Source organism: Globicephala melas, chromosome 13, assembly GCF_963455315.2.
Source record: "Globicephala melas chromosome 13, mGloMel1.2, whole genome shotgun sequence".
Lineage (NCBI taxonomy): Eukaryota > Metazoa > Chordata > Mammalia > Artiodactyla > Delphinidae > Globicephala > Globicephala melas.
In genome coordinates, this window is record NC_083326.1 from 51,857,439 (window position 1) to 51,884,447 (window position 27,009).

At 40.8% G+C, this 27,009-nt stretch overlaps 1 protein-coding gene and 1 long non-coding RNA gene across 7 annotated transcripts in view; one reads left to right on the forward strand and one right to left on the reverse strand.

Moving 5' to 3' along the window:
- Nucleotides 1-27,009, forward strand: part of LOC115845040 (uncharacterized) — a 76,023-nt gene that overhangs the window by 11,762 nt on the left and 37,252 nt on the right. The gene's annotated exons all lie outside the window — the stretch shown is intronic.
- COLEC12 (collectin subfamily member 12) overlaps nucleotides 19,003-27,009 on the reverse strand; it is a 185,518-nt gene continuing 177,511 nt past the window's right edge. The window contains exon 10 of the mRNA XM_030842605.2: nucleotides 19,003-20,454. Coding sequence (XP_030698465.1) covers nucleotides 20,435-20,454 — 20 coding nt within the window. The 3' untranslated portion in view covers nucleotides 19,003-20,434. The remainder of the gene's footprint in view (nucleotides 20,455-27,009) is intronic.

Genomic DNA, 27,009 nt, shown 5'->3' on the forward strand with positions numbered 1-27,009 from the left:
AGGATTAAATAAGATAACATGTAAATAACTTAGAATGGTGCACATAATAAGTTCTCAATAAGTTTATGATAATTATTACTCTGATCTCAGTAGTCACTCAAACACCACTTCATTTAACTGTTTACTTGCCACTCACCCTGCAGTGCACAGCAGAAGGCACTCATGAAAAAATGAATAAAGGGTTTATCTGCTTCCAAGCAGATGGTTAGCCATTCACCAAAAAGAATCCATTTCTTCTTTTTCTTTGGGCAGGCAGCTATACTACATTCCTTGCACCCTTGCAAGTAGGCATACAATGCAATGAAGTTCTAACCAATGGTTTGTGAGAAGCTTTACACGTCACTTTCGAGCTAGAGTTTCTAAAAGGCAGGTTTTTTAAGTGCCCTCCTCAGTGTCTTGATGTAGAAGATGACAAGGCCATAGGAGATGACACAGCCACAAAATGGATGGAGCCTGGTTCCTGAATTGCCATGTGGAGGAGAGCTGCCAAACAATATCTCCTTCACACTGAGTTCTGGGAAAAAAAGAAACTCCTGTAGTCTTTGAGCCATTATACATTTTTTGAGGGGCTGTTTATTATAGCAGCTAGTGTTATCCAAATTAATATACTCTTCTCATAACTCTAACCATGATGGAGTACATGGAAAGGGTGGATATTTGCAGTCAAATATGTTGTCTATTTGGATTCAGATTTTCAGGAGGGAGAGGGTGGGGCAGAAACTAGAAAAATGGGATCCTTTTATATCTTGTTTTTTCATAAAGCCAGACCCCTCCCAGATCCTTCTGGTCTTCCCCATGGTGTTTCACCCTGGGCAGTGTTTCCTCCCACCTCTCTATCATTTTCTTCTTTATGAGAGCTTCCAGGCAGCAGTCTCCTCAGCTCAACCATGAATGGCATCTGCTAGCAGTGCTGGCCCCTTTTTATATCTGGGTCATGCTGTGTGTGTGTCTGCATTAGTGGGATAAAGAGCTCTTCCTGACCCTTTGGTTCCTTTCCCAAACGATCCACTGGCAATTTGTAAAGTGAAAGGTTGGTCTTCCAACAGCCCATAAATAATGGGCTAATCAAAGGAATATCATCATACACAAGGCACTTAACCGGTTTCATTGAAAACAAGGTTTATTGTTATTTTGGGAAAATATTTTAAAATTCCAGATTAACTGCGTATCTACTTCTTGAAACAAAATACCTTACTTTCAATGAGCACTTTCTAGAATGAAAGGCCCACCCCTTCACTAAATGGCAAAACCAGGTAGTAGTTTCCATAGTATTTGATCACCAACCTCCAATCTAAATTATGAATTTGACAGAGACACTTCTTAGGATACAAAAAAACACCCATTGGGCAAATCTGTGTGTGCCCCTAGAACGGCCTATGCAGAGTGGGCTTAAGTGGGCTCATCCTGAGGGTGCTACTCCGATTCTGGGCAGCCCAGGAAGGCCTGGCTTGGGTCAATTTCAGCGTGGCTCTGCTCCAGGCTCTGTCTGGAGGCCTCCCTAATGGGAGATGTGGGTGCTGTCCAGTTCTCTGCCTTCTTCAGGGCACTGCCAACCTGCAACCTTGGCTTGAAAGGTGTAATAACACAACTAAAAACAAATTGTAGGCACATTTTTACCTGGAGTTGCCCACAGCCCTGGGTTGACCATTCTTATACAATAAGCAAGCCTGAATCGTAGAGAAAAATAAGCACTTCAGAAACATTTGGAAGTTACTCTCTTTCTCTCTCTCCTTTAAACTCCTCAAACCTGAAACGAAACGAAGGCAATACTTCTTAAGTTGCCATAGGTAGATTCAAGCTACATTGATAATTTTTGCTATCAGGACTTCATTTTACATTTTAAAACAATATTCCAACTCTGAAAAAAATTACTCTTTTGGCAGGTTTTCAGGAAATAAATGCTTAACCATGTTAGATTTTAGAAAAAAGGAAAGAAAATTAGTCACTCAATACTTTGAAGCATCCAATAACTTCTAAGTCCCTGGAAAAATCAACACAAGGCAGACCTCTTGCAGATTTCTTAACTTTTCTATTCTCCTAGAAATACCAATCTCTCAGCTGGCTGGAACACAATTTGTGAGCCAGGATTGGCCCAAACCAAATTGCGGTTTTTCATTTTTCTACAGCAATGGCATTCAAACTGGTAATAACAGCCACAGTGTAAAGTGTACCCTCCAAAACTGGGCAGAGTGGGAGCTGGCACACGGATGTTTTTCTGACCTGCTCTGTAGAGGGTGTCATGTTCTGGCCAGTCGCTAGAGTAGTAGTGACCACCCACTGGGCAAAGAACTTATAGGAGAAACTATGTATTCTCCATCCTAGCACTGCTCTCTGATTTGGCAGAGTGGGGTGCCAAGGAGAAGCACAGACTTAAGCACCAAAGAGCCTCACTCATATCACATCCCTGCCCTGAACCTACCACAGTGGGAAACTTAACCAGCCACCTGCTATCCATTTACCAGCACAGTGGAAAGAAAGATCATGGGATCTTGGTGCTGGCTAGAGATGGACTGCTGCCATGTTGTACCCCCTCTCAGGGTGGCCTTATAAAGGCTCACTTTATAAAGAAGGAGAAGTACCCTGAGATACAGATTGATAGGAATTCTTGGACAAGAGTGAATGGCTTGACTGCTTGGTCGGGGCCCAGAAGGAACAAAATTGGAAGGTCCATGGTGAGGAAATCTGGGGAAGAGGCATGAGGCTGTATCTATGGTTGTGGGCACAGAGTATGTGTATCTTTGTATCCTACATTAATGCCCACCAGAGAACCCCCACTGCAGAGGGAGCTCTCAACCACAAGGTAGACAAGATGTCTCATCTTGTGGATGTGGACAGCTAGTGATGAGCCTTGGGGAGACCAGACCACCCACTTGGTAGCAGAATGATGTCAATTTCAATTTGTCCTTTCCGGAATTGATATACCCACCCTACCCACATGTCTCTATTAATATCACCACCCAAGGGCTCACAGAATTCCTGATCTATTAAAAATGGCATCCTGCACAGCATTGTGGCAAAGGGCACATGAACACGAGATCTACTGGTCTCCCCAGAGATCTGATCAACCAGAAGTAGCTAGTCTAATGGGAGAGTACAAAGACTGTTGAAGGCTCAGCTAGGGTTCTAGCCTTGGAGCAATAACCTGCAGAGTTAGGGTGCTGTCCTCCAGGGTGCAGTATATCCACTAAGTCAGTGGCTATAGTGCTATGCTCCCAATAACTAGAATTCACAGGTACAGGAACCAAGGGATAGAAATGGGTGTGGATCCTCTCAGGATCACTGCTTATCAAGCTTGCAACTTTAGACTCTGCCATTTTAAAGGTTCTGGTTTCCACAAGGGGAACACCAGGCAGCAGTTGAACTTGACACTGTGACTATGTCAGGTCATTTTAGGCTCCTCATGTCAGTGGAAGAACTGGCAAAGAAAAGAATTATCCCCTTGGTGGGCAAAATTGACCCTAATTACCATGAGGCATAGGATTGCTCCTACATAATGAAAGCATGGAGGAGTTGACTGGAGCCCAGAGGACTCACTTGGGTGTCTCTCGGTGCTTCCATGCCAGCAATAACAGTAAGTGGGCAACTTCAACAGCTATGGCTTGATGAGGCCAAGGCAGCTGAGGACTCAGGGCTGAGGTTCTGGGTCAGCCCATCAGGCAGGAAGCCTCAGCTGTCTGGAGTACTGGCCAAAGGTGAGTGAAATCTAGAATGGCTGGTGGAGGAGGTAAATGAAGGCTTTATCTTGGGATCTGCTTTCCAGGGAACTCAAGAAAGATCCCTAGCATCTGGCACAGGATCTAGAACATAGTAGAGAGGTCCTAAGAGGTTGACTATATGAATCTTTGATGAATGTATGAATGAATAACTGTGCCTTGTGCTCTGTGGTAAGGATGCTCAAGTTAATTCACATTTGAGAAGTGCTTAGGGATCTCAGGGAAGGTCTGTATGTTAACACGTGACACCCCCAGCCCCTGTTCAGCAGGGTTCACTCACCGTTCCTCCCGCTGAACCAGGGTCTCATGTTGAAGGCTCACACACAGCTTTGGAAGTGCACCAAAGCCCCTCTGTGCTTGCCTCCCCAAGCCACTGTGTCGCCAGCAGGAACTCATTATTCCTCAGAGTCAGAGCGACAGAGAGAAACACGATCCTTAAGGCTTGACCATTTTCTTTCCCCCAAATAAAAAAGCCAAGTCACACATGGCTATAATTTGGATGCTGTGTCACTTTCACACTTTATTGCTCCACACATAAGCCAGTTGAATGTTTTTGAAAGTGACTGAATGAATTTAGTTTTAAAATTATCCCATGTACCTTACCCCGATAAATTACCAAAATAAGTGGCAAGTGTAATATAATTACAGCGTTGACAGTGGTCTAAGGCTCAGCTCTATGAAAAATTGCTTCCCCTCCACCCCTTCATCTCTCTCTCCTGGGATTGGTTGGTGGGAGATGAATTCTCCAACAAATGAGCTATCTTCTTGAGATGTAATCGTAGGCCTGGAAGGACTTGGAGGTGTTTTTGCCTAGTGCCCAATGCCAAAAGCAGAGGCTCTGCAGATAGGGTCAGAAATCTATCAGTCTTTCACTCTATTCCCATCTTTTTTGCTTTCTCTTAGTTCTGACATTTTACAGCCTGGCTCACTGATTCTCAGCTCTTACATTTCTAGTCCATTCTCGTATGCTAGAATTTTGGTGGCATTTGTGAAGAGATTGAAATACTCAGAACAACAGTAAACAAGTAAGCAATAAATTACCATGCAGCCACTGTTCGGGTTTAACACTTTCTCAAGGTGTTATGAAAGCATCCACAGTTATTGCCTCATTCACCTGGCAGCTTTTCAGGCCGTGTTGTTGTTTCAGAAGACCTTTTTACTGCCCTGGCCTTTTACTCACATGGTTAAATTAGCATAACATTTGCCTTTGGTACTAGCCTGATAAAAATTTATGCTTTATCGCCTTACAGTAAGTTCCACATAGCTCTATATTGCTTTTCACAGCCTTGTCACCTCTGTGTTTCATTTTTTGAACAACTCTGTAACAGTAAGTATTGTAGTTGTGCCCAAAATGAAATTTATATGTTGATCAATATTTGGCCACATGTTAGCAATGGATTTGTGAGATGCCACTGTACTATATGTGACCTACCAATTAAGAATCCTGGGTCTAGCTAGTAGTGAAGAAAACAGTATAAGCGTTATGAGTTATGAGATTAAAGCCTTGAATGTTAAGACCTGAAACCATAAAACCCCTGGAAGAAAACAGAGGCGGTAGGCTCTTTGACATAGGCCTTGGCAATGATTTTTGGTAATCTGACACCAAAAGCAACAAGCAAAAATAAACAAGTCGAACTATATAAAACTAAAAACTTCTGCCCAGCAGAAATGAAAAGGCAACCTACTGAATGGGAGAAAATGATTGCAAATCATAGATCTGATAAAGGGCTAATATCCCAAATATACAAAGAACTCATATAACTCAATAGCCAAAAAAAATCTGATTAAAAAATAGGCAGAGGATCTGAATAAACATTTTTCCAAAGAAAACATGAATGGCCAGCAAGTACATGAAAAGATGTTCAACATCACTAATCGCCAGGAAAATGCACATCAAAACCACAATGAGATATCACTTCACAGCTGTCAGAATGACTTATCAAAAAGATAAGAAATAACAAATGTTGATGAGAATGTGAAGAAAAGGGAACCCTTGTGCATTGTCTGTGTGAATGTTAATGGGTGCAACCACTATGGAGAACAATATGGAGGTGGCTTAAATTAAAAATAGAACTATCATATGATCTAGCAATTCCATTTCTGGATATTTTTCTGAGGAAAACAAAACCCTAATTTGAAAAGCTGTATGCAGCACCCGTGTTTATTGCAGCATTATTCACAATAGCCAAGATATGGAAACAGCCTAAGTGTTCATTGATGGATGAATGGATAAAGAAATTTTGGTATATATACACAGTGGAATATTATTCAGCCTTAAAAAAGAATGAAATCTTGCCATTTGTGACAACATGGATGGACTTTGAGGGCATTAATGCTAAGTGAAATAAGTCAGACAGCGAAAGACAAATACTATATGATCTCTCTTTTATGTGGAATCTTGAAGAAAAACAACAAAAACCAAAAAACTGAGCTCATAGATACAGAGAACATGTTGGTGATTGCAAGGGGTAGGGGGTGGGGATGGGAGAAAGGGGTGAACTTTTTTTAATAGATTGAATAAATTGTACTCAAAAAGTCAAAAAGAATATTATATTTTCTAAGCTAACATAACCACTAACATAATGTCAAAATAATGTCTAAATAGCAAAACAAAAAGTAGAGAAGGGGGCAAAACAATATTTGATCCAAAAGAAGACAGGAAAGGGGAGAAAGGGAACATGAGAAAGTGAGACGCAAAACCCGTGATGCTTGATTTAAATCCAAATACACGACAATCACATTACTTGTAAGTGGACTAAATATTTCAGTTAAATAACAAAGATTAACCACTATACACCTTTTAGAATAGCCAAAGTCCAGAACACTGAAAACACCAAATGCTGACAAGGATGTGTGGAGCAACAGGATCATACATTGCTGGTGAGAATGCAAAATGGTACAGCTACTTTGGAAAACAGTCTCTTACAAAGCTAAACATACTCTTACCATATGATACAGCAATCATGCTCCTTGGTATTTACCCAAAGGAACTGAAAACTTATGTCCACTCAAAACCCTACACACAGATGTTTATAGCAGCTTTGTTCATAATTGCTAAAACTTGGAAGCAACCAAGATGTCCTTTAGTAGGTGAATGGGTAAACTGTGGTATAGCCAGGCAATGGAATATTATTCAGCACTAAAAAGAAATGAGCTATTAAGCCATGAAAAGACATAGAAGAAGCTTAAATGCATATTACTCTTTATTAGTAATATGATAAATAGTAATTGAAAGAAGCCAATAAGAAAAGGTTACATACTGTATGATCCCAACTATATGACATTCTGGAAAAGACAAAACTATGGGGACACTAAAAATGAATGAAACTTCGGCAACTTAATGGCTCAAACGCTGTAAAGCTGGATGTTAATGAAGATAATTGATAAGCTGCCAGTGATTTTTGACCAGTAGAGGAGCAGATGATTTCTGTCTGGCTGAAGAGATAACTCCAAAGGTTATGGCCCTATTGTCCTGTTAGTGTAGCTTTGTATCTAATTTAGCAACTAAAATAAAATTTATTTTTATTTTTTCACTTTGTAATTCTTTTTTCAATTTTTATTTTATATTGGAGTATAGTTGATTTACAATGTTGTGTTAGTTTCAGGTGCACAGCAAAGTGATTCAGTTATACATATACATATATCTATTCTTTTTCAGATTCTTTTCCTATGTAAGTTATTACAGAGTATTGAGTAGAGTTCCCTGGGCTATACAGTAGGTCCTTATTGATCATCTGTTTTATATATAGTAGTGTGTGTATGTTAATCCCAACCTCCTAATTTATCCCTCCCCCCACCTTTCACCTTTGGTAACCATAAATTTGTTTTCTAAGTCTGTGAGTCTGTTTCTGTTTTGTAAATAAGTTTATTTGTATCATTTTTTAGATTCCACATATAAGTGATATCACATGATATTTGTCTTTCTGTCTGACTCGCTTCACTTAGTATAACCTCTGTGTCCATCCATGTTGCTGCAAATGACATTATTTCATTCTTTTTTATGGCTGAGTAATGTTCCATTGTATATATATACCACATCTTCTTTATCTATTCCTCTGTCGATGGACATTTAGGTTGCTTCCATGTCTTACCTGTTGTAAATAGTGCTGCAGTGAACATTGAGGTGCATGTATCTTTTAGAATTATGGTTTTCTCTGGATATATGCCCAGGAGTTGTTATTGCCCTGTTAGTATAGCTTTGTATCTAATTTAGCAACTTCAAAAAAAAAATACACTTTATTTTTTATTTATTTATTTTATTGGGTTGGCCAAAAAGTTCCCTTGGTTTTTATTTATTTATTTTTTACATCTTTATTGTAGTATAATTGCTTTACAATGGTGTGTTAGTTTCTGCTTTATAACAAAGTGAATCAGTTATACATATACATATGTTCCCATATCTCTTCCCTCTTGCATCTCCCTCCCTCCCACCCTCCCTATCCTACCCCCTAGGTGGTCACAAAGCACCAAGCTATCTCCCTATGCTATGCGGCTGCTTCCCACTAGCTATCTGTTTTACGTTTGGTAGTGTATATATGTCCATGCCACTCTCTCACTTTGTCACAGCTTACCCTTCCCCCTCCCCATATCCTCAAGTCCATTCTCTAGTAGGTCTGTGTCTTTATTCCCGTCTTACCCCTAGGTTCTTCATGACATTTTTTTCCCTTAGATTCCATATATATGTGTTAGCATACGGTATTTGTCTTTCTCTTTCTGACTTACTACAAAAAAATTGAGTAGATAGTACAGAGGATTCCCTTATACCCTGCACCCAGTTTCCTTTATCTTAACATCTTACATTAGTATGGTACATGTGTTATAATCAGTGAACCAATATTGGTTCATTATTATTAACCAAAGTCGATACTTTACTCAGATGCCCTTAATTTTGACCTAATGTCCTTTTTCTGTCTCAGGATCCCATTCAAGATACGACATAACATGGAATTGTCAGGTCTCCATAGGCTCTCCTTGGCTTTGACTGTTTTTTGTTCCTTGTTTGTTTTTGATGGCCTTGACAGTTTTTAGGAGTACCAGTCAGATATTTTGTAGGATATCCTTCCATAGGAATGTGTCCGTTGTTTTCTGCATGAATAGACTGACTTTATGGGCTTTTGGGAGACAGACCAAAGGATAAAGTGCCATTTTCATTACATCATATCAAGAGTACAGGCCATCCACATGAATTATGACTGTTAATGTTGGCTTTGGTCACTTGGCTAAGGTAGCACTTGTCAGGTTTTTCCATTCTCTCCCCTCCCTCCTAGCAACCACTGATCTTTTTACTGTCTCTATAATTTTGCCTTTTCCAGTTGCTATCATTATTGGTGACCTCTTACAAGAGAGGTTGTCGAAAGTTCTACCCTGCTTTTAAAGCTCCTTAAGATGATTCTGTGTGCCCTTCAGACTCTTATCAGGTCACATTAAGGATATTGGTATTGTAGACACAGTGGTGGGAGAGTGGGATGGAAACAGTGCTGAGTTTGAGGACCCCTCTGCTACTCAGTGCCCAGTCCATTAACACCTTCAGCCTCAGCTTCCTCATTTTGTAAAGTAGGAAATGTCATAGCAGCGCAATGATACTATAAGTGATAAAGTATCCTAATCCACTGAGATGTTTGTCTGAAATAAAATTATATGTGTGAAACACTTCCTAAGCACTACAGAAAGATAAATTATCACCATCTAGTATAGGGGTTGGCAAAATTTTTCTGTAAAGGAACAGATAGGACATGTCAGCGTTGTAGGCTATCTGGTCTCTATCGCAGCTGTTCAACTTTGCCGTTGCAGTTCAAGAGCAGCCATGGACAGCGCTTAAACAATGAGCACAGCTGTGTTCCAATAAAACTTTATTTATAAAAACACACAGGGGGCTGTATTTGGCCCACAGACTATCGCACGCTGACTCCTTGTCTAGAATATGCGTGGAAAGACACAAACCACTCTGCCCCCTTCCTCCTGAAATCTCTTCCAAATATCGTGCTGGCGAGGACATTCAGTAATTTATTGGGAGTCTTGACGCACAGACTACAAAGACCTTAGGTGGATTGAGTCCATACACATATGATATAAATGAATAAATGATGGAATAAATTAATAAGAGGGGGAGAAGAGACAGATCTCAAGGCTTGGTCCTGAGGCCAGATGCACAACTGTGGTACTGCTGATTTTGAGGAGCTCCAGGGAGTGGTGGGTGTATCCTTGAACATTTTATCCTGGGTGTCCTATAGGAGGAGGTTCTGAAGACTAGAACGTCAGCAAGGATATACAGTGCTTGGCCATCACATAAGATGCCTGGGGAGAGAATGGTGCCAATTTGCAGAAAATGGGAAAAAGAGGGTGTTCGGGTGAGTGGTAAAGGGGTTTGAGTAAGGACGTCAGGGTGCCCCCAATTTCCTGTATTCCCCAAAATTCCCACAAAAGAGAAGAGCTGAAAGGGCTCCTGCTCTGAAGACAGGCTAACAATTGCCATCCATAGAGGAACTCTCTTTTTAATTTCGCAAAGTTTTCGAAATAGGTCGTGTCAGCTTGCAAGCCCCCCGAGCTGGGTGCTAAGCATGCAGTCTTCGTTATCTCACCCTGGGAGGGCTGGCTTCTGCCTTGTCTCGGAGGACAGATTTTATCTTTTTTTTTTTTTCTGGAACTGCCTCCTAAATGCCTTGTGACAGCCAAGTTCCCAAGGCCAAGGGCCTCACTCTCCTTCATTCCACCTGTGCAGTTGCAACTGGGAGGAGATGTGTGGGAACTGGCTGAACTTTCTGATCAATTTTTCCCTACATCTAAAACTGCTCTAAGAAAGTAACGTCTATAAAGATAAGGAAAAAACGGTCCACTTATAAATGTCATCCCCCCTTATAAATGTCATCCCCCCTTATAAATGTCATCCCCCCTTATAAATGTCATCCCCCCTTTTACCTCCTATCCACAGATTCCTCCCCACAATTACTAAGAGTCCACCTTTGGAGACACATTTCTTTGGGTGAAGTATCACCTTCCCAGCCTTTCTACCGAGGTTTGTCTCCCTCCCTATCCCTTCCTCTGTCTCTTGTATTAGTGGCATTGGGTTTTTATTATTGAGATTTGGTTATTCTGGTGCAGACCCTGTAGGGTGAGACTGGATCTTTTCTGAAAGTTGAGATCTGTGTCGTGTGAATAACTAGAGACAGGTGTCTCCAGGGTGGACCCATGGATCTATAGGCAGGAGAGGGGCACTTTGGGGGTCTAGATGCCTAAAAGGTGCTTCTGGACAGGGGGTTTTCAAGGTGATGTCAGGCGGCACCCTGGAGTGAGGAAAGGAGCAGTCCAGGTGAGACCTCTCCTCCCTGGAATCCTCTGTGGCTGGCAAGCTCTGCTTGTCTAGCAACTGGATGCTCTCTGTGACTGTTTATCTTTTATTGTGCTCTAGCCCTGACTGTAAGCCTTCACCAGAGCTTCTAACCTAGAGGATGAAAGCGAGGGGTTTGGTCAATGCTTGGATGCGAGCGTTGACAGAGCAGTGTCCCCCTCCTGCTGTGATGACAGCAGGGATCCATGAGGCCCCAGGAGAACGTGAAGCTTAGGGACACATCAGGCTGTGTGGTCCAGGATGTTATCCTTCAAGTGCTAATTTTGGGGATTGGTTTATTTTCTTATGAGAAGTGGTATTTTCTTATATAATCTCTAATACTAAGTAGGAGATTATTTCTCAAAAATAGCAACAGGGCTAGACAGGGAAGGATGAGAATCCAGAGTTCATGCGAATGTTCAGACAGATCAGCCCTGCCTACTTTTCAGTGGTGCCCAGTGCCTTCCTGCAGGGGTTTCCGGTTGCTGGGAGCAGCCTGTCTCTGGCAGGTCTGCTCCTGGATAGGTTCAACCCCACCCTGTATTTGGGTAACATGCTGGGTTCCTGGCCTCCCCTGCTCTGGCCTCACGAGGTGCCCGTTGTGGTACGGTGCTTGTCAGCGAGCTGAATTAGGGAGGAAAACAGTCCCCACGGGAGGTGGGAAGCAGCAACCCCAAATGCCAGGGCCAGCTGACCAAGCTGCCAGTTCTTACTGCAGACTGTGGAAGAATGCAGTGCATATGATCCTGTTGCCTGCGATGGAAGACGAAAACAGGAAAAGGTAATGCTGGGGCTCTATGATTTCAAAACACTGTGGTCACAGAGTTGAAAAGTGAGCACCAATGATCTTGAGCAGATGAGTTTTTCATGCCTTCAGAAGAGTATGTGCAGTGCCGCTGGCTGCTCCTAAGCTGTCATCATCTTAAACTCAGGTTTCACCTGCCTGGGGGGGCAGGCGGAGGACTTCAGGACTTCAGTGGACTTTAAGGCAGTGCTTTTTCCACCGAAAGAACTCTTTCAAATGGACTCTAGGGTAAAAAAAAAAAAAAAAAAAAAATGGTAACAGCTTTCTCCTGGCTGACCCTCTTTCTTTTTCTCTTCCATTCTATGCATCTATGTGTCTATGTTTCTGTCTCCTATCTTTCTTCCTCCCTCCCTCCTTCCTTCCATCTATCTATCCATCATTTAATTTTGGGGGGCTTTTTTTTTTCTTTCTGAGAAATGCCAGGCTGTGTGTGAAGGTGCTGGTCATTATTCCTTGTGCCTGTTGATTTAGGCCTCTTGGTATACTTCACCCAGTGAAGTTGTAGGTATAGAGTTGAAATAGGTGAAGTTCTGGTATAAACTGATTATTTCTTTGCAGAGTGTCAATTAAGTGGCATCTTATAGGACTTGAAATCCAGACTATTTTATGAAGTGGACTCCAAACTATACCTTTGGAGTAAAAAGAGCTTATTTTCACACAGTATTGTCCAAATGGAGGCAAGGCAAATAGTTGTTTAGAAATAAGTTGTTATTACCATCAATAACAAGGTAGTGTGTGTCTACAATGTCCATGATCATTGTATATGCTGATTAAGCACGAGAAAAATCATTATTCATTTTACTATCTATGAACATCATGGCGGAAGGTTGGAGCTAGGAAATCTTTTGGCGGAGGCAGGATTATAGATTTTTAAGAGCATGTTAGCAAGTCCACTGGGACTCTTTCTTGCTTTTTGTCTGTTTGAGCAGGATTTCCCACAGCATCAGGCTTCCGTGCTGTTCCTCTTGTGCCCCTTTCCTCCGAGGTCTCAGTAAGCGGGACCTGGAGCTGCCTCATGCAGCTGAGTTCAGCCAGCGTCTCCCATATCCTGTCTGACCTTCAGCTTTCCTTTAGTTGGCCTTTTAGAGTTTGGTTGAAGTTCCAGGAGAGATGCTTCCAGTGGGATTTGTGTGGAGCAGAAAGTCATATGTAGCCATCCGGATAGTGATCTGGAGCTACGTTTGCTGTGCAGATACCCTCCTTCCATCCACTGTGGCCCCTTCACAGGATCCCTGGGCTCCCCAGAGCACAGTTTACAGACTGCTGTATGAAACAAAGTATTGGTGATGTGGTACAGGTGGTGGGTCTTGGGGGAATTAAGGAAAGAGCGAGCTCACTGGGGGCTTCAGACTTTTGAGGAAGTGCCTTGAAAGAGAGGGTGTCCTCGAAAGGGGAGTCATGTTTGGACCCATGAAGAGGAGGGGGGCACACACTAAGTGGCAGGTAGAGGCCAGGGATTTGATGAGCAAAGGCCCAGGAAGTGGACATGGGGTACAGGTAGGAGGGGTGTCAGTCAGGGTCCAATAAGAAAAAGATGGCACCCTCAGACTGGAACCACCTGGAAGCCAAGAGCCAATGGAGCCCATAAAGATCTACCTTCCAAAACCCAGAGAATGGTGGAGAAGGGATCTGGAGGGACAAATAGAAAATAACCACATAGAGAGCTGCTGGGTTAGAGCTGAAGGACTTGTATCAGTTAGCTCTTATTCCAGTAATGCTGTATAATAAACAGCCCCCAAATCTCAATGGAATATATATCGCATTAGGTGTTTATTCTCACAGGTCTGTGGGGTGGCCCAGTGGCTCTGCTGCAGGCTCTGAAAGTTGGGCTGGCTCTGCTTCTTGCTGCAGGTCTGTCTTGGCTGGGGCAGCTTTGCGCCATGTGTGTTCATTCTAGAGCCCCGGCCACAGGGGCAGCAGCTACCTAGAGGAAGCCCTCCTCAAGGCAATGGCAGATGTACAAGAGGGCAAGCACAGTCACCCTAGGATTTCTCAAGCCTTTGGTCACATCACATCCACCAATATTGGCCGAAGCAAGTCACCTGGCTGAGCCCAAGTCAAAGGGGCAGGAAGGTACCCTCCTCCCAGAGAGGGGAATTACAAATGGGTGGATGCAGGGAGGTATGGAGAATTGGAGCCAGTAATTCAATCCACCAGAGTCTCCACAGGAAGGCAAGTTAGAAAATACAGTTGACCCTTCAACAAAGGGTCAGGTTAGGGGCACTGACCCTTTACACATAACTTGTGGTCCTCCCTCCATATATGCCATTTGGTTCCTCCATATCTGTGGTCTGCATCTGCGGATTCAACCAACTGTGGATCGTGTAGTACTGTAGTATGTATTTATTGAAAAAATCCACGTATAAGTGGACCCATGCAGTTCAAACCTGTGTTGTTCAAGGGTCACCTGTATGTTGTACAGGAGGGGAATTGGTGTGGGTGGGTTTGGAAGGTGCAACTACTATTTATACTGCTTCCCACCCATAGCCATACTCCTTTCCTTTTATCATAATAGAATTTTTAGCTTGGCATGTGACTGTATTTCACGGCTAAAACCGATATTTCCCAGACTCCTCAAATGAGGCTATTTGACTAAGTTCTGGCTAAAGAGATGTGAGTGGAAATGATGTCTGCAATTTCTGCCTTAAAGGGATGCAATTCTCTCTCCCCCTCTCCCTCGAGCGTGCTTCCTGGAATGTGGGTGCGGTGCTGAGCCCTCTTGGACCCTGCGAGTGCGGGCAACGGCTTCAGGATGGCAGAAGAGGAATATAGTAGGAGGGTGGCTCCCTGGGCTGCTTATGTTCGTATAGTTAGATAGAGGAGAAGAAGCCTCCATCTTATTTAGGCTGGCATTATTTTGGGTCTTCACTTCAGCAGCCAAATCTGTAATTAATACAAACTGATAGGAACCTCTACTCTTATACCTAATTGAAGGGATAACACAGAGAGAGATACCAGTTAATTTTTTTCAGAACTTACTGGACTAAGAGAGAAGAGATGATCACAATTTAAATTTTTCTCCATGTCACTCCTGTCTAGTATTTTGAAAGGCATGATCAGTGAGCTAATTGTCAATGCAAATTCACCCTAATGATAACAGGACAAGCAATACCAGTTCTGAACCAGTTCTGGACCAATGCTGGCTCTGTCCATGAGCAGAGGGCCTGGTGGGAAAGAGAGGTGCGGGGAGAGAGCTATTTGTCGCTTGTTTGAATATGCCTCACGAGCAGGAAGTAGAGAGGAGGATTCAAACCTGGGTCTATTTGGCTCCCAAGCCTGTCTCCTTTCATTTGACACTAATTATATCAGAGAACCCTGTGAGACGTCCAGTTACTCTAGAATCTACAGTGGTTTCTCCAAACTGGACCTCTTTGGACATCCATGGCATGGGCGCCAAGTGGACTTTTGCCTCTTTGCTCATTGATAACAAAGAGATTGGTCTAGTACTTTTATGTAAAGAGCACGAATCACGATTCCTCCATTATCTCCCTGCTTCTGTTAGAGAGACCTGGTGCCTTGACTGATTTCTTGTGGCAAAGAACAAAATACAACCCAGAAAGCCCAGACTCTCAGGAAGGTTACTGTTGGATCATAGGAGACAGCGTGGCGGGGTGGAAGCTAGGTGGCCATGGGTTCAAATCCCAGTTCTTGGAAAATTATTTAACCTGTCTGATCTTCAATTTCCTCGTATGGTAATTGGATATAGTAGGTGTTATTATAGCTACTCTAGAGCTGGCACTTTGTGCTGGTTTATGTCAAACCTGGCCTAGCTCCTCTGCTCTCAGGCACAGCAACTGCTTTTAAGAATCTCATAATTCCCTGAAGCTTGCAGGCATTATTTAGTGGATCACGGCAATGAGTGATGATTAAAGAATACACCAAACTCTGGCACCAACGGTTGGAAGACTGGCCAAAGGACAATTCTCCATCTCTGGCCAAGAGGACTAACCCTTTTGTTAAAGCCCATTTAATGACCTGCCTGGTTGAGTTGTTGGTGGGAGTCTCCTTGCTGGCAGCTGACTCCCAAGCAAGTTGTACGGGTGATCCCTGTTTTACCTAATAAGTCCTTGGAGGAAAGCTGGAGGCTGGGATACAACCCTGCCTATGGCAGGCAGGGCTGGACTGAGTTCATTCATAGACTCATTCATTGAAAAGTTTGAAAACCAGGGGCTCTGCTTCTGGAGAATTAAAGTTGGTTTTCTTAAGCCTGCTTTTCTTTGGACTTCTGCCCACCTGGTGTAACCTGGGCATGCTATGTACTTATTTGAACAAGTGTATCTAGGAGGAGAGGAAAAAGCATGAACGGGTGGAGTGGAATCTCTTTAACATCTGCTCTGTGATTTATAAAATAAGTGTGATGCCATGCCATTACGGGATGCTTTCCAGGAAAATGGAGCTATGGTACAGAGAAATACCTTCTAAAAAATGGCAAAAGTTCACCTATACTTCTAAAACTGTTGAGTATAACAGAAAAGAGATATTTCATTACACAGCCATTTAGAAAAGGTTTCTAAAGCTTTTCCCTGACTCAGGGCCATATTTTGATAAATAGAATGAATCTGCTTTGCCAGTTGATTCTTTTCACTCAATATTCCATTCATAATATGTATATTACATATATAGCCAATATAGTGGATTTACAGTAACCAGTTGTTATCAACGTGAATGGCTTCATTTCTCCTGCTTGGCTTCTCCCATTCATCAGTTCTCTTAAGATTTCATTGCTGACTGGCCATATTCACCTTTCTCTTCTTTCTTTTTTTTTTATAAATTTATTTATTTACTTATTTAGGCTGCATTGGGTCTTCGTCGCTGCATGCGGGTTTTTTCTCTGGTTGCGGTGAGCAGGGGCTACTCTTCATTGAGGTGCACGGGCTTCTCATCGTGGTGGCTTCTCTTGTTGCAGAGCACGGGCTCTAGGCGCGTGGGCTTCAGTAGTTGTGGCACGTGAGCTCAGTAGTTGTGGCTCGTGGGCTCTAGAGCACAGTCTCAGTAGTTGTGGCACACGGGCTTAGCTTCTCCACAGCATGTGGGGTCTTCCCGGACCAGGGCTCAAACCCGTGTACCCTACATTGGCAGGCGGATTCCCAACCGCTGCGCCACCAGGGAAGCCCACCTTTCTCTTTTTAATTCAGTAATATTTAGGCCTCTCAGCTAATCTGTAGATCATCTAACACAGTGTGTGGGTTTTCCTCCATGTTATCCGGAGCACTTGTGTGTAGCGTTTGGCATGGAAGAATCAGCTCTTCCTTCAGGGTGCATTTGTTTTGAAAGGATTTGGGCTAGAAGTGATGCTTGAGCTGTATCTTAAAGGAGGTACTTTCCAGGTAACAAAGGTAGGGAAGGGAAGTTCAGGTAAAGTATGGGGGTAAGAAAGAGCATGGAGGAAATTGCAGGTGGCTTGCAAGGCTGTTCTGGCACATGGCAAGGGAGGGCAGGGTTGCAGCTGGAGGGGAGGCTGGAGGTGCAGCTGAGGACCTGGTCACAAGGCCCTTATCTCCCCTGCATGTATGTCCTGCAGGCAACTCAGAAGATTTTAAACTGGGGGTAAGGGTTAGAATGGACTTAGACTTAGGGACATAAGAAGGAGGAACCTGATCAGATTTGCATGACAGTGATGTGGGCAACGGGCAAGTCTTCAAATTAGCCTCAGTGTCCTCATTCCTAAAGTAGAGAGAAAGGTTTTGCACCAAGGTTGGAAGAGGTAATGTATGTGAAAGTGCTAAATATATTTAAACTTTTATTATTATTGGACTTCTTTGAGCCATGAATGAGTTAACATACTTCATTTTTCAAGACATCAGTTTTGTCATCTGAGGCAATATACACATGCTTAATATTGTTACCTGATTTATATAGGGATATATGATTGATTGTTTGATTGGCTGCGTTGGGTCTTCATTGCTGTGTGCAGGCTTTCTCTAGTTTCAGTGAGCGGGGGCTACTCTTCATTGTGGTGCACGGGCTTCTCATTGCAGTGGCTTCTCTTGTTTCGGGGCACAGGCTGTAGGTGCGAGGGCTTCGGTAGTTGTGGCTCATGGGCTCTAGAACGCAGGCTCAATAGTTGTGGCGCACGGGCTTAGTTGCTCTGCAGCATGTGGGATCTTCCCAGACCAGGGCTCGAACCCATGTCCCCTGCATTGGCAGGCAGATTCTTAACCACTGCACCACCAGGGAAGTCCCAGGGATATATGACTTATGTAGCTTTCTATTTCCTTAAACATCTGATTTTTAAAATGGGAGCAGGTCTTACTATTTGTTGTCTGCTTTAAACTCTAACTGCTAAAATTGGAAGGATATGGGAAGACCTGGTGAACGCTGCTCATGAAGAGGAAAAGAAAGGGTTTTTTTCTTTCTGGTTGTGCACTCATTCTTTCAAGAGTCATTTAAAAAGAAAAAGTTTCCATCTTCTCATAGCAACTCAAGTGCTTGAGGACCTCATGACATTTTACCAAAACTCTCCTCCCAGAAGGGCATCAGTGGTGAGTAGGTGAACAGAAACATGGTGTATAAATAGCTAAATATACAGAGGAGTACATGAGGCATCTGGTAATGTGTGATTTTCATCTGATTTTACTGTGTTAAGACGAACCCTGCTTCCTAAAGAAAATTAGAACATTTTCAAAGCTCGAGTCTGAATCCTGCCTCATTCCTTGGTGATGATGTGACCCAGGAAATGACATCACCTCCCTGAGTGCTCCCCTCTATAAGATGGGGAGAATAGTAAGGCCTACTTTTTAGGGCTGTTGGGAGGATGACATGAGATCATCTGCTTGAAGCCTGACAAATGATAAGCACTGGGTAAGTTGTTATTAGGAACACCCTCAGCTGTGGGAGCCAGCACCATTCTCTTCTGAGCATGGCATCAGACGTTCAAGTTGCTTCTGAACATGAATCTTAATTGACACCTAAGAAACCAGAAGAGGATGAAAAAGAGGATAGAGTTTAGTCTATAGAAGGTCTTGAGCCTGAAGAGGTACCAGAGTCCATGCCTGTCTTGTGTCATAGGGCCCAGATGACAGCGGGTCCTACCAGCCCGACCAGACTACATGGACAGGACAGCAGGGCATAAAGGTGCTGAGGAGGTGACCATTCCTGGGCTGCAGAGATGGCATGAACAGTGACCAGGGCAAGACAACACAGTCCACACAGCTGCAGGTGTGAAAATCAAACTCTGTCTTTATTCTTTTACCATTGTATGTGGGATAGGTAGCAGCACTGCTGGGGAGCTCCTTGGGAGGAGAGGAGAGGGAATCTGTTGGATGGAAATCTTACCTTTGAGCATCAGTTACATCTAAGCCTGTTTTCAGCACATTTCATGTTAGACTTTTCAATGGCAAGTCAAGGAGTAGAAGGTAGATGGGCTCAGACAAAAGGTTCTTTGCAAGAGTTCAACATAGTGGCCAAGATTTTATTCTTGCATTTCATCATGCATGTGCCTTGGAATTATGGATTTTTTGGAATCTGACTGAAGAAAACATAAACTTTCCAGGTAGTGTATAGCCGTCCCCATCTTTCTAGCATCTCTGCCTTTGGCCGATGTGATGCCATACTTTCCTGACATTTAATATCAGCTCTGGTATGGGTGTGATACCAAGTATATTCATACCTCAGCCATAAAACAGGACCTTCTAGATAGCCAGATTCAGGTGCTCTGCCCTTCCCAACAGATGCCTCTCCACCACCCGACTCCGCCAAAATGAAGTAAAAGCACATCCTGAGTTGACCACTTCCTCTGAGCCTGGCAGACACACAGCAAGAGTCTCGGCTGGTGATGGGCTTGATGCATGGCCCACTTGACTGAGCCACACATATGCTCAGGCTTGACCTACACTGGCAAAATCTGCAAGGACACTTCTTAGACATTTCAAGTGATTGATTCCTCTGAGGAAATGATACATTAAAAAATACACATATACACACATATTTAATTATTTTTTTAAACCACAACTGAAAAAAATTCTTTGCCACTGTGTAGAATTAAATCTGACAAGAAACCCTATGAGTTTTTATTAGTACCATTATTGTTTTCTTTGGCTTCATGTACTATAATGGTAAAATAACAAAAAAAAGAAAAAAATTGTAAAAAGGCAAATATTTTGTACAAAAATACAAAGTTTTAAAAGCTCTTTAAGTATATTTCATATTGTTACTAAAAGTTGACCTATATATCTGTATGTCTGCATATTTTTCCTACATGTGGGATTTTAGAAATGTAAGGTACTGTTTACACAGTATACGTTTTCAGTTCTTCCTAAAGCTCAACAACCAATGATAATCTTTTTTCTGATTGGAGCATTCCATACTCTGGAAGACATGATTTGCATAACTGTACGATTACTGGCTGAGAAAAATCTATGTGATTCAGTCCATTTGCATACTGAAAATCAATGTATCATACTGGGGGAACACTTTTGTTCCCAAGTCCTTAAGTAATGGCAGATGGTAAAGAACGTTGGCTGTCAATTTTTTCAGTAATTGGTTTTCAGTGCTTTTTTTCAATCTGGTGAGAAGGTGATGCAATGAGGAAGAAGTATCTTTTGCCTTTGAGAACTGTCCGAAAATTTGTTCTTATTATTATATCACAGTCCATTATAATGCAGGTGATGGTACTAAAAGAAAGGAAAAAGGATGGGTGTTAGTTTTTCTTAAAGAACAATGTTAATGTATAATTCAAAAAAGGAACGTGTTTTTATAGGAAACATTCCAAATACATCGTTCAATAATTATTTTTTCAAATAAATGCCTAGAAATTCTTACTCAGATTAAATAAAAGGTAAAATTCACTTTGAAAGAGCCTATTTTGGGGAATCCTAGTCCCAACTCAAATCCCAAATGGCCAAAGAAGGCTAACAAATGACAAATCTGGGTCACTTGTCTCCCTCTACTGTAATCTCTTGTTGAGATATTTGTGTTCTTTTCCTGAAACTGACCAGGATGGGAGTTCCTTACGTGTCTGGAGACCTCTAGCACTTGGACGAGTGCTTGACACACTAGAGGTTTTCAATACATGACTGTTGAATGGATAAATGCATAATTTGTGCCCCAGTTACTGTCAAAAATAATTTGAGCAAAATATATTTTTGTCATCAACTTTGTTTTTAAAAATTGAGATAAAATTGACATATAACATGTTAGTTTCAAGTGTACATGACTCCAAATTTGTATATATTGCAAAATGATCACCACGGTAAGTCTAGTTAACGTCCACTACCACATGTAGTTATAGTTTTGTTCTTGTTGTTGTGATGAGAATTTTTAAGATTTACTCTTTTAGCAACTTTCAGATATATAACAGGATTATTAACTATAGTCACCATGCTGTACATGACATTACATTACCATGCCTTATTTATTTTATAACTAGATGTTTATACCTTTTGAGCCCCTTCACCCATTTTGTACACCCCACCACTCTCCGCCTCTGGCAACCACCTGTTTTCTGTATCTATGAGTTCCATTTTTTTTTTATAAGGTTCCATATAAGTGCGATCATATGGTGTCTGTCTCTGACTTATTTCACTTAGCATAATGCCCTCAAGGTTAATCCATGTTGTCACAAATGGCAATATTTCATTCTTTTTTATGGCTGAATAATAATATTCCATTGTATTTATATACTGCATTTTCTTTACCCATTCATCTATTGATGGACCCTTAGACTGCTTCCATATTGTAAATAATGCTCTAATGAACATAAGGGTACATATATCTTTTCAAGTTAATGTTTTTGTTTCTTCAGATGAATACCTAGAAGTGGAATTGCTGGATCATATGGTAGTTCTATTATATTTTTAATTTTTTGAGGAACCTCTATACTGTTTTTCCATAGTGGCTGCACCAATTTACATTCCCACCAACAGTGCATAAGTGTTCCCTTTTCTCCACATCCTCACCAACACTTGTTATTTCTTGTCTTTTCTATAATGACCATTTTGACAGGTGTGAGGTGATATCTCATTGTGGTTTGCATTTCCTTGATGATTAGGGATGTTGAGCAGCTTTTCATGTACCTGTTGGCCGTCTGTATGTCTTCTTTGGAAAAATGTCTGTTCAGATTTTATGACCATTTTTCAATGGGATTGTTTGGTGTTTTGCTATTGAGTTGTGTGAATTTTTCATATATTTGGGATATTAGCACCTTATCAGTTCTATGATTTGCAGATATTTTTTCCCATTCAGTAAGCCGACTTTTCATTTGTTGATGGTTTTCTTTGCTTTGCAGAAGCTTTATGGTTTGATGTAGTCACACTTGCTTATTTTTGCTTTTGTTTGTCAGATCCAAAAAATCATTGCCAAGATCAATATCAAGGAGATTATCACCTATGTTTTCTTCCAGGAATTTTATGGTTTCAGGTCTTACATTTGAGTCTTTCACCCATTTTCAGCTTATTTTTGTGTATGGTATAAGAGAGTGGTCCAGTTTCATTCTTTTGCATGTGGCTGTCCAGTTTTCTCAACAGCATTTATTGAAGAGATTGTCCTCTCCCCACTGTATATTCTTGGCTCCTTTATCATAAGTTAGTTGACCAATAATCCATATGCATGGATTTATTTCTGGGTTATATAAATTCTGTTTCACTGATCTATGTATCTGTTTTTATGCCACTACCACACTGTATTGATCCCTGTAGCTTTGTAATATAGTTTGAAATCAGGGACTGTGTCTAGCTTTGCTCTTCGTTCTCAAGATTACTTTGGATATTTGGGGTCTTTCATGGTCCATACAAATTTTAGGATTGTTTGTTCTATTTCTGTGAAAAATGCCATAGGAATTTTTCTAAGGATTGCATTGGATCTGTAGATTGCTTTGGATAGTATGGACATTTTAACAATATTCTTCCAATCCATGAACACAGAATATCTTTCTATTTATTTGGGTCTTCTTCAGTTTCTTTCATCAATGTCTTATAGTTTTCAGTGTATAGGTCTTTCACCTCCTTGGGTAAATTTATTCCTAGGTATTTTTTTCCTTTTTGATGCAACTGCAAATGGTATTGTTTCCCTAATTTCTCTTTCTGATCGTTTGTTATAGTGTATGGAAACACAACATATTTTTGTACATTGATTTTTGTGTCCTGCGACTTTACAGAATTCATTTATTAGTTCTAACATTTTTTTTTTTTGGTGGAGCCATTAGGGTTTTCTATATATAAAATATCATGTTACCTGCAAATAGCGACAGTTTTACTTCTTCCTTTCTGATTTGGATGCCTTTTTTTTTTTTTGCCTAATTGTTCTGGCTAGGATTTCCAATACTATGCTGAATAAAAGTGGTGAGAGTGGGCATCCTTGTCTTGTTCCTGATCTTAGAACAAAAGTATTCAGCTTTTCACCATTGAGTATGATGTTAGTTGTGGGCTTGTCACAGACCCTCTATAGAGAGTTTCCCTCTACAGGGAATCCATTTGAGAGTGGTTTTTTTTTTTTTTTATCATAAATGAACACTGAATTTTGTCAAATGCTTTTCTGCATCTATTGAGATGATATATGATTTTTTTCTTTCATTCTGTTAATGTAGTGTATCTCATTGATTGATTTATGGATGTTAAACCATCCTTATATCCCTGAAATAAATCCCACTTGATCATGGCATGTAATTCTTTTACTGTATTGTTGAATTCAGTTTGCTAATATTTTGTTGAGGATTTTTACATCTATAGTTCATCAAGGATATTGGCCTGTAATTTTCTTTTCTTGTAGTGTCCTTGTCTGGCTTTGGTATCAGGGTAATGCTGGCCTCATAAAATGAGTTTGGAAGTGTTTCCTCCTCTTCTATTTTTTGGAAGAGTTTGAGAAGGATTGGTATTAATTTTTCTTTAAACGTTTGGTAGAATTCACTAATGAAGCCATCTGGCCCTGGACTTTTGTTTATTGGGAGGTTTTTGATTACTTATTCAATCTCTTTACTAGTAATTGGTCTGTTCAGATTTTTTTATTTCTTCATGATTCATTTCTTTGTAGATGGTATGTTTCTACGAATTTATTTCTCATAGATTGTCCAATTTGTTGGTGTATAATTGTTCATAGTGATCTTTGTATTTCTGTGATACCAGTTACAGTGTCTCCTCTCTCATTTCTGATTGCATATATTTGAGCCCATATTTTTTTCTTGGTAAATCTAGCTAAAAGTTTGTTGATTTTGTTTATCTTTCAAATACCAGCTCTATCATTAATCTTTTCTATTATCTTTTTAGTCTCTATTTCATTTATTTCCACTCTGATCTTTATTTCCTTCCTTCAACTAACTTTGGGCTTCATTTGTTCTTTTTCTAGTTCCTTGAGGGGTAAGGTTAGGTTATCTGAGATCTTTTTTTCTTGATATAGGATGTATTGCTATGAACCTCCCTCCTGGAACTGCTTTGCTACATCCCATAAGTCTTGGTATGTTGCATTTTCATTTGTCTCACTATATTTTTTACTTCCTTTTTGACTTCTTCCTTGACCCACTGGTTGTTCAGTAGCATGTTGTTTAATCTCCTTATATTTGTGATTTTTCCAGTTTTCTTCTTGTGATTGAAGCCATATCAAGCATCTTTTCCAGTCACAATGGTATGAGGCTAGAAATCAATCTTCTTAAATTTATTGAGACTTTTTTTTTGTGGCCTAACATGATATATTCTGGAGAATGTTCCATGTACACTTGAGAAGAATGTGTATTCTGTTGCTTTTGGATGGGATTTTTTCTATCAGTTAGGTCCACCTGATCTAATGTGCCATTTAAGGCCAATGTTTCCTTATTGATTTTTTGGTCTGGATGATCTATTCACTGATGAAAGTGGGGTACTAATACTGTACTGCTGTCTATTTCTCCCTTTAGGTCTGTCGATATTTGCTTTTTTTTACTTAGGTGCTCCTATGTTGGGTGCATAAATATTTACAAATGTTATATATTCTCGTTGGATTGATTCCTTTATCACTATGTAATGACCTTCTTTGTCTCTTATTCCAGTCTTTGTTTTAAAGCCTATTATGTCTGATATAAATATAGCTACCCCATCTTTCTTTGTGTTTCCGTTTGCATGGAATATCTTTTTACATCTTCACTTTCAGTCTGTGTGTATCCTTCATCTGAAGTGAGTCTCTTGTAGGCAGCATATAGACGGGTCTTGTATTTTTATCCATTCAGCCATTCTATGTCTTTTGACTGGAGAATGTAGTCCATTTATGTTTAAAATAATTATTAAAAGATATGTATTACTTGCCATTTTGTTAATTGTTTTCTGGCTGTTTTGTAGTTCCTCTGTTTCTTCTTCTCTTGCTCTTTTCCTTTGTGACTTGATGATTTTCTGTAGTGGTAGGCTTAGATTCCTTTCTATTTATCGTTTATATATCTACTATAGGTTTTTGCATTGTGGTTATCATGAGGCTTACGTATAACAATTTATATTTATAATAGTCTATTTTAATAACAGCTTAAGTTTGAATGCATTCTAAAACTCTGTGTTTTTACTCCCTGCCCCCACACCATTTTATGTTTTTGATGTCACAATTTATATCTTTTAATCTTGTGTATCCCTTAACAAATCATTGTAGTTATAGTTATTTTTATTACTTTTGTCTCTTAACCTTTATACTAGCTTTATAAGTGTTAATCCACTACCTTTACAACATTAGAGTATTCTGAATTTTACTATATATATGTAAAGGTAAATATATTTTGACCTTTACCAGTGAGATTTATACTTTCATATGTTTCCCTGTTTTTAATTAGCACCCTTTCTTTTCAGTGTAAAGAAGCCTCTTTAACATTTCTTGTAAGGCTGGTCTAGTGGTGGTGAACTCCTTTAGGTTTTGCTTGTCTGGAAAACTCTCTCTCTCTTTCAATTCTGAAGGATAACTTTGCTGGGTAGAGTATTCTTAACTGCAAGTTTTTTTCTTTGAACACTTTTAATAAAACCATTCCACTCCCTTTTGGCTTGCCAAGTTTCTGCTGAAAAATCAGCTGACAGTCCATAGGGGTTCCCTTGTATGTAACAAGTTATTTTTCTCTTGCTGCTTTTAAGATTCTCTCCTTGTCTTTAACTTCTGACATTTTAATTGTAATGTGTCTTGGTGTGGGTCTCTTTGGGTTCCTCCTATTTGGAACTCTGGGTTTCCTGGGTTTGGATGTCTGTTTCCTTCCCAAGGTTGGGGAAGTTTTCAGCCATTATTTCTTCAAGAAGTTTCTGCCCCTTTACCCCTCTCTTCTCCTTCTGGGCCCCTATAATGTGAATGTTGGACCACCTCACGTTGTCTCATAAGTACCTTAAACTATCTTCACGTTTTTTCATTCTTTTTTCTTTTTGCTTCTCCACTGGGTGTGTTCCACTGCCCTGCTTTTGAGCTCACTGATCCTTTCTTCTGCTTCATCTAGTCTGCTACTGAACCCTACTAGTATATATTTTCCAGTTCAGTTATTGTATTCTTCAGCTCTGTAACTTCTATTTGGTACTTTCTTATATTTTCTATCTCTTTATTGAAGTTCTAACTGTGTTCATCTATTCTTCTCCCGAGTTCAGTGTGAGCATCTTTATAACTATTATTTTGAACTTTTTAATAGGTACATCACTTATCTCCATTAAGGACTTTTTATAAGGTTTTATCTTGTTCTTTCATTCAGAACATATGTATCTTTATTCATTTTGCTTGACTCTCTGTGTTGTCAAACTAGATAAAACAACCCTCTTTCCCAGTCTTGAGGGAGTGGCATCTTGTAGGAATGAACCTTATCTTTCAGTCCTGCCCTAGCTCTTGCTTGTCCTTCAAACCACTGTGATTGTTCAAGCAGCCTTTTTTATTTTTAGTGGCTCCTAGCATTTGAGTGTGCCAAGACTTGTCAGTGCCCCAAAGGGGAGGATCTCAGTCAGCAACTAGAGTCTTGCTGATTAGAAACTAGACCTTCAGGCAGCAGCTTTTAAAATATGCAAATATTTATAGTCTTATGGGACTGAAAGGTATGTCCCACTGGCCACCAGAACTGGGTGACCTAGAAGTGTCTCCTGCACAGTTGTTGCAAAAATCAGGGTGCCAGACAAGTGTACAAGCTCCATCCTGGGAGCTACCTGCACCCTGTCACGAGGCAGAGGGAGGTCACAAAGATGGCATCCACCAGCCTTTGTCCCTGGAGGGCACCTCAGTAGGTCCCTAGATGAGCCAAACCAGAAGCCTACCCCTCTTGCTGAAGC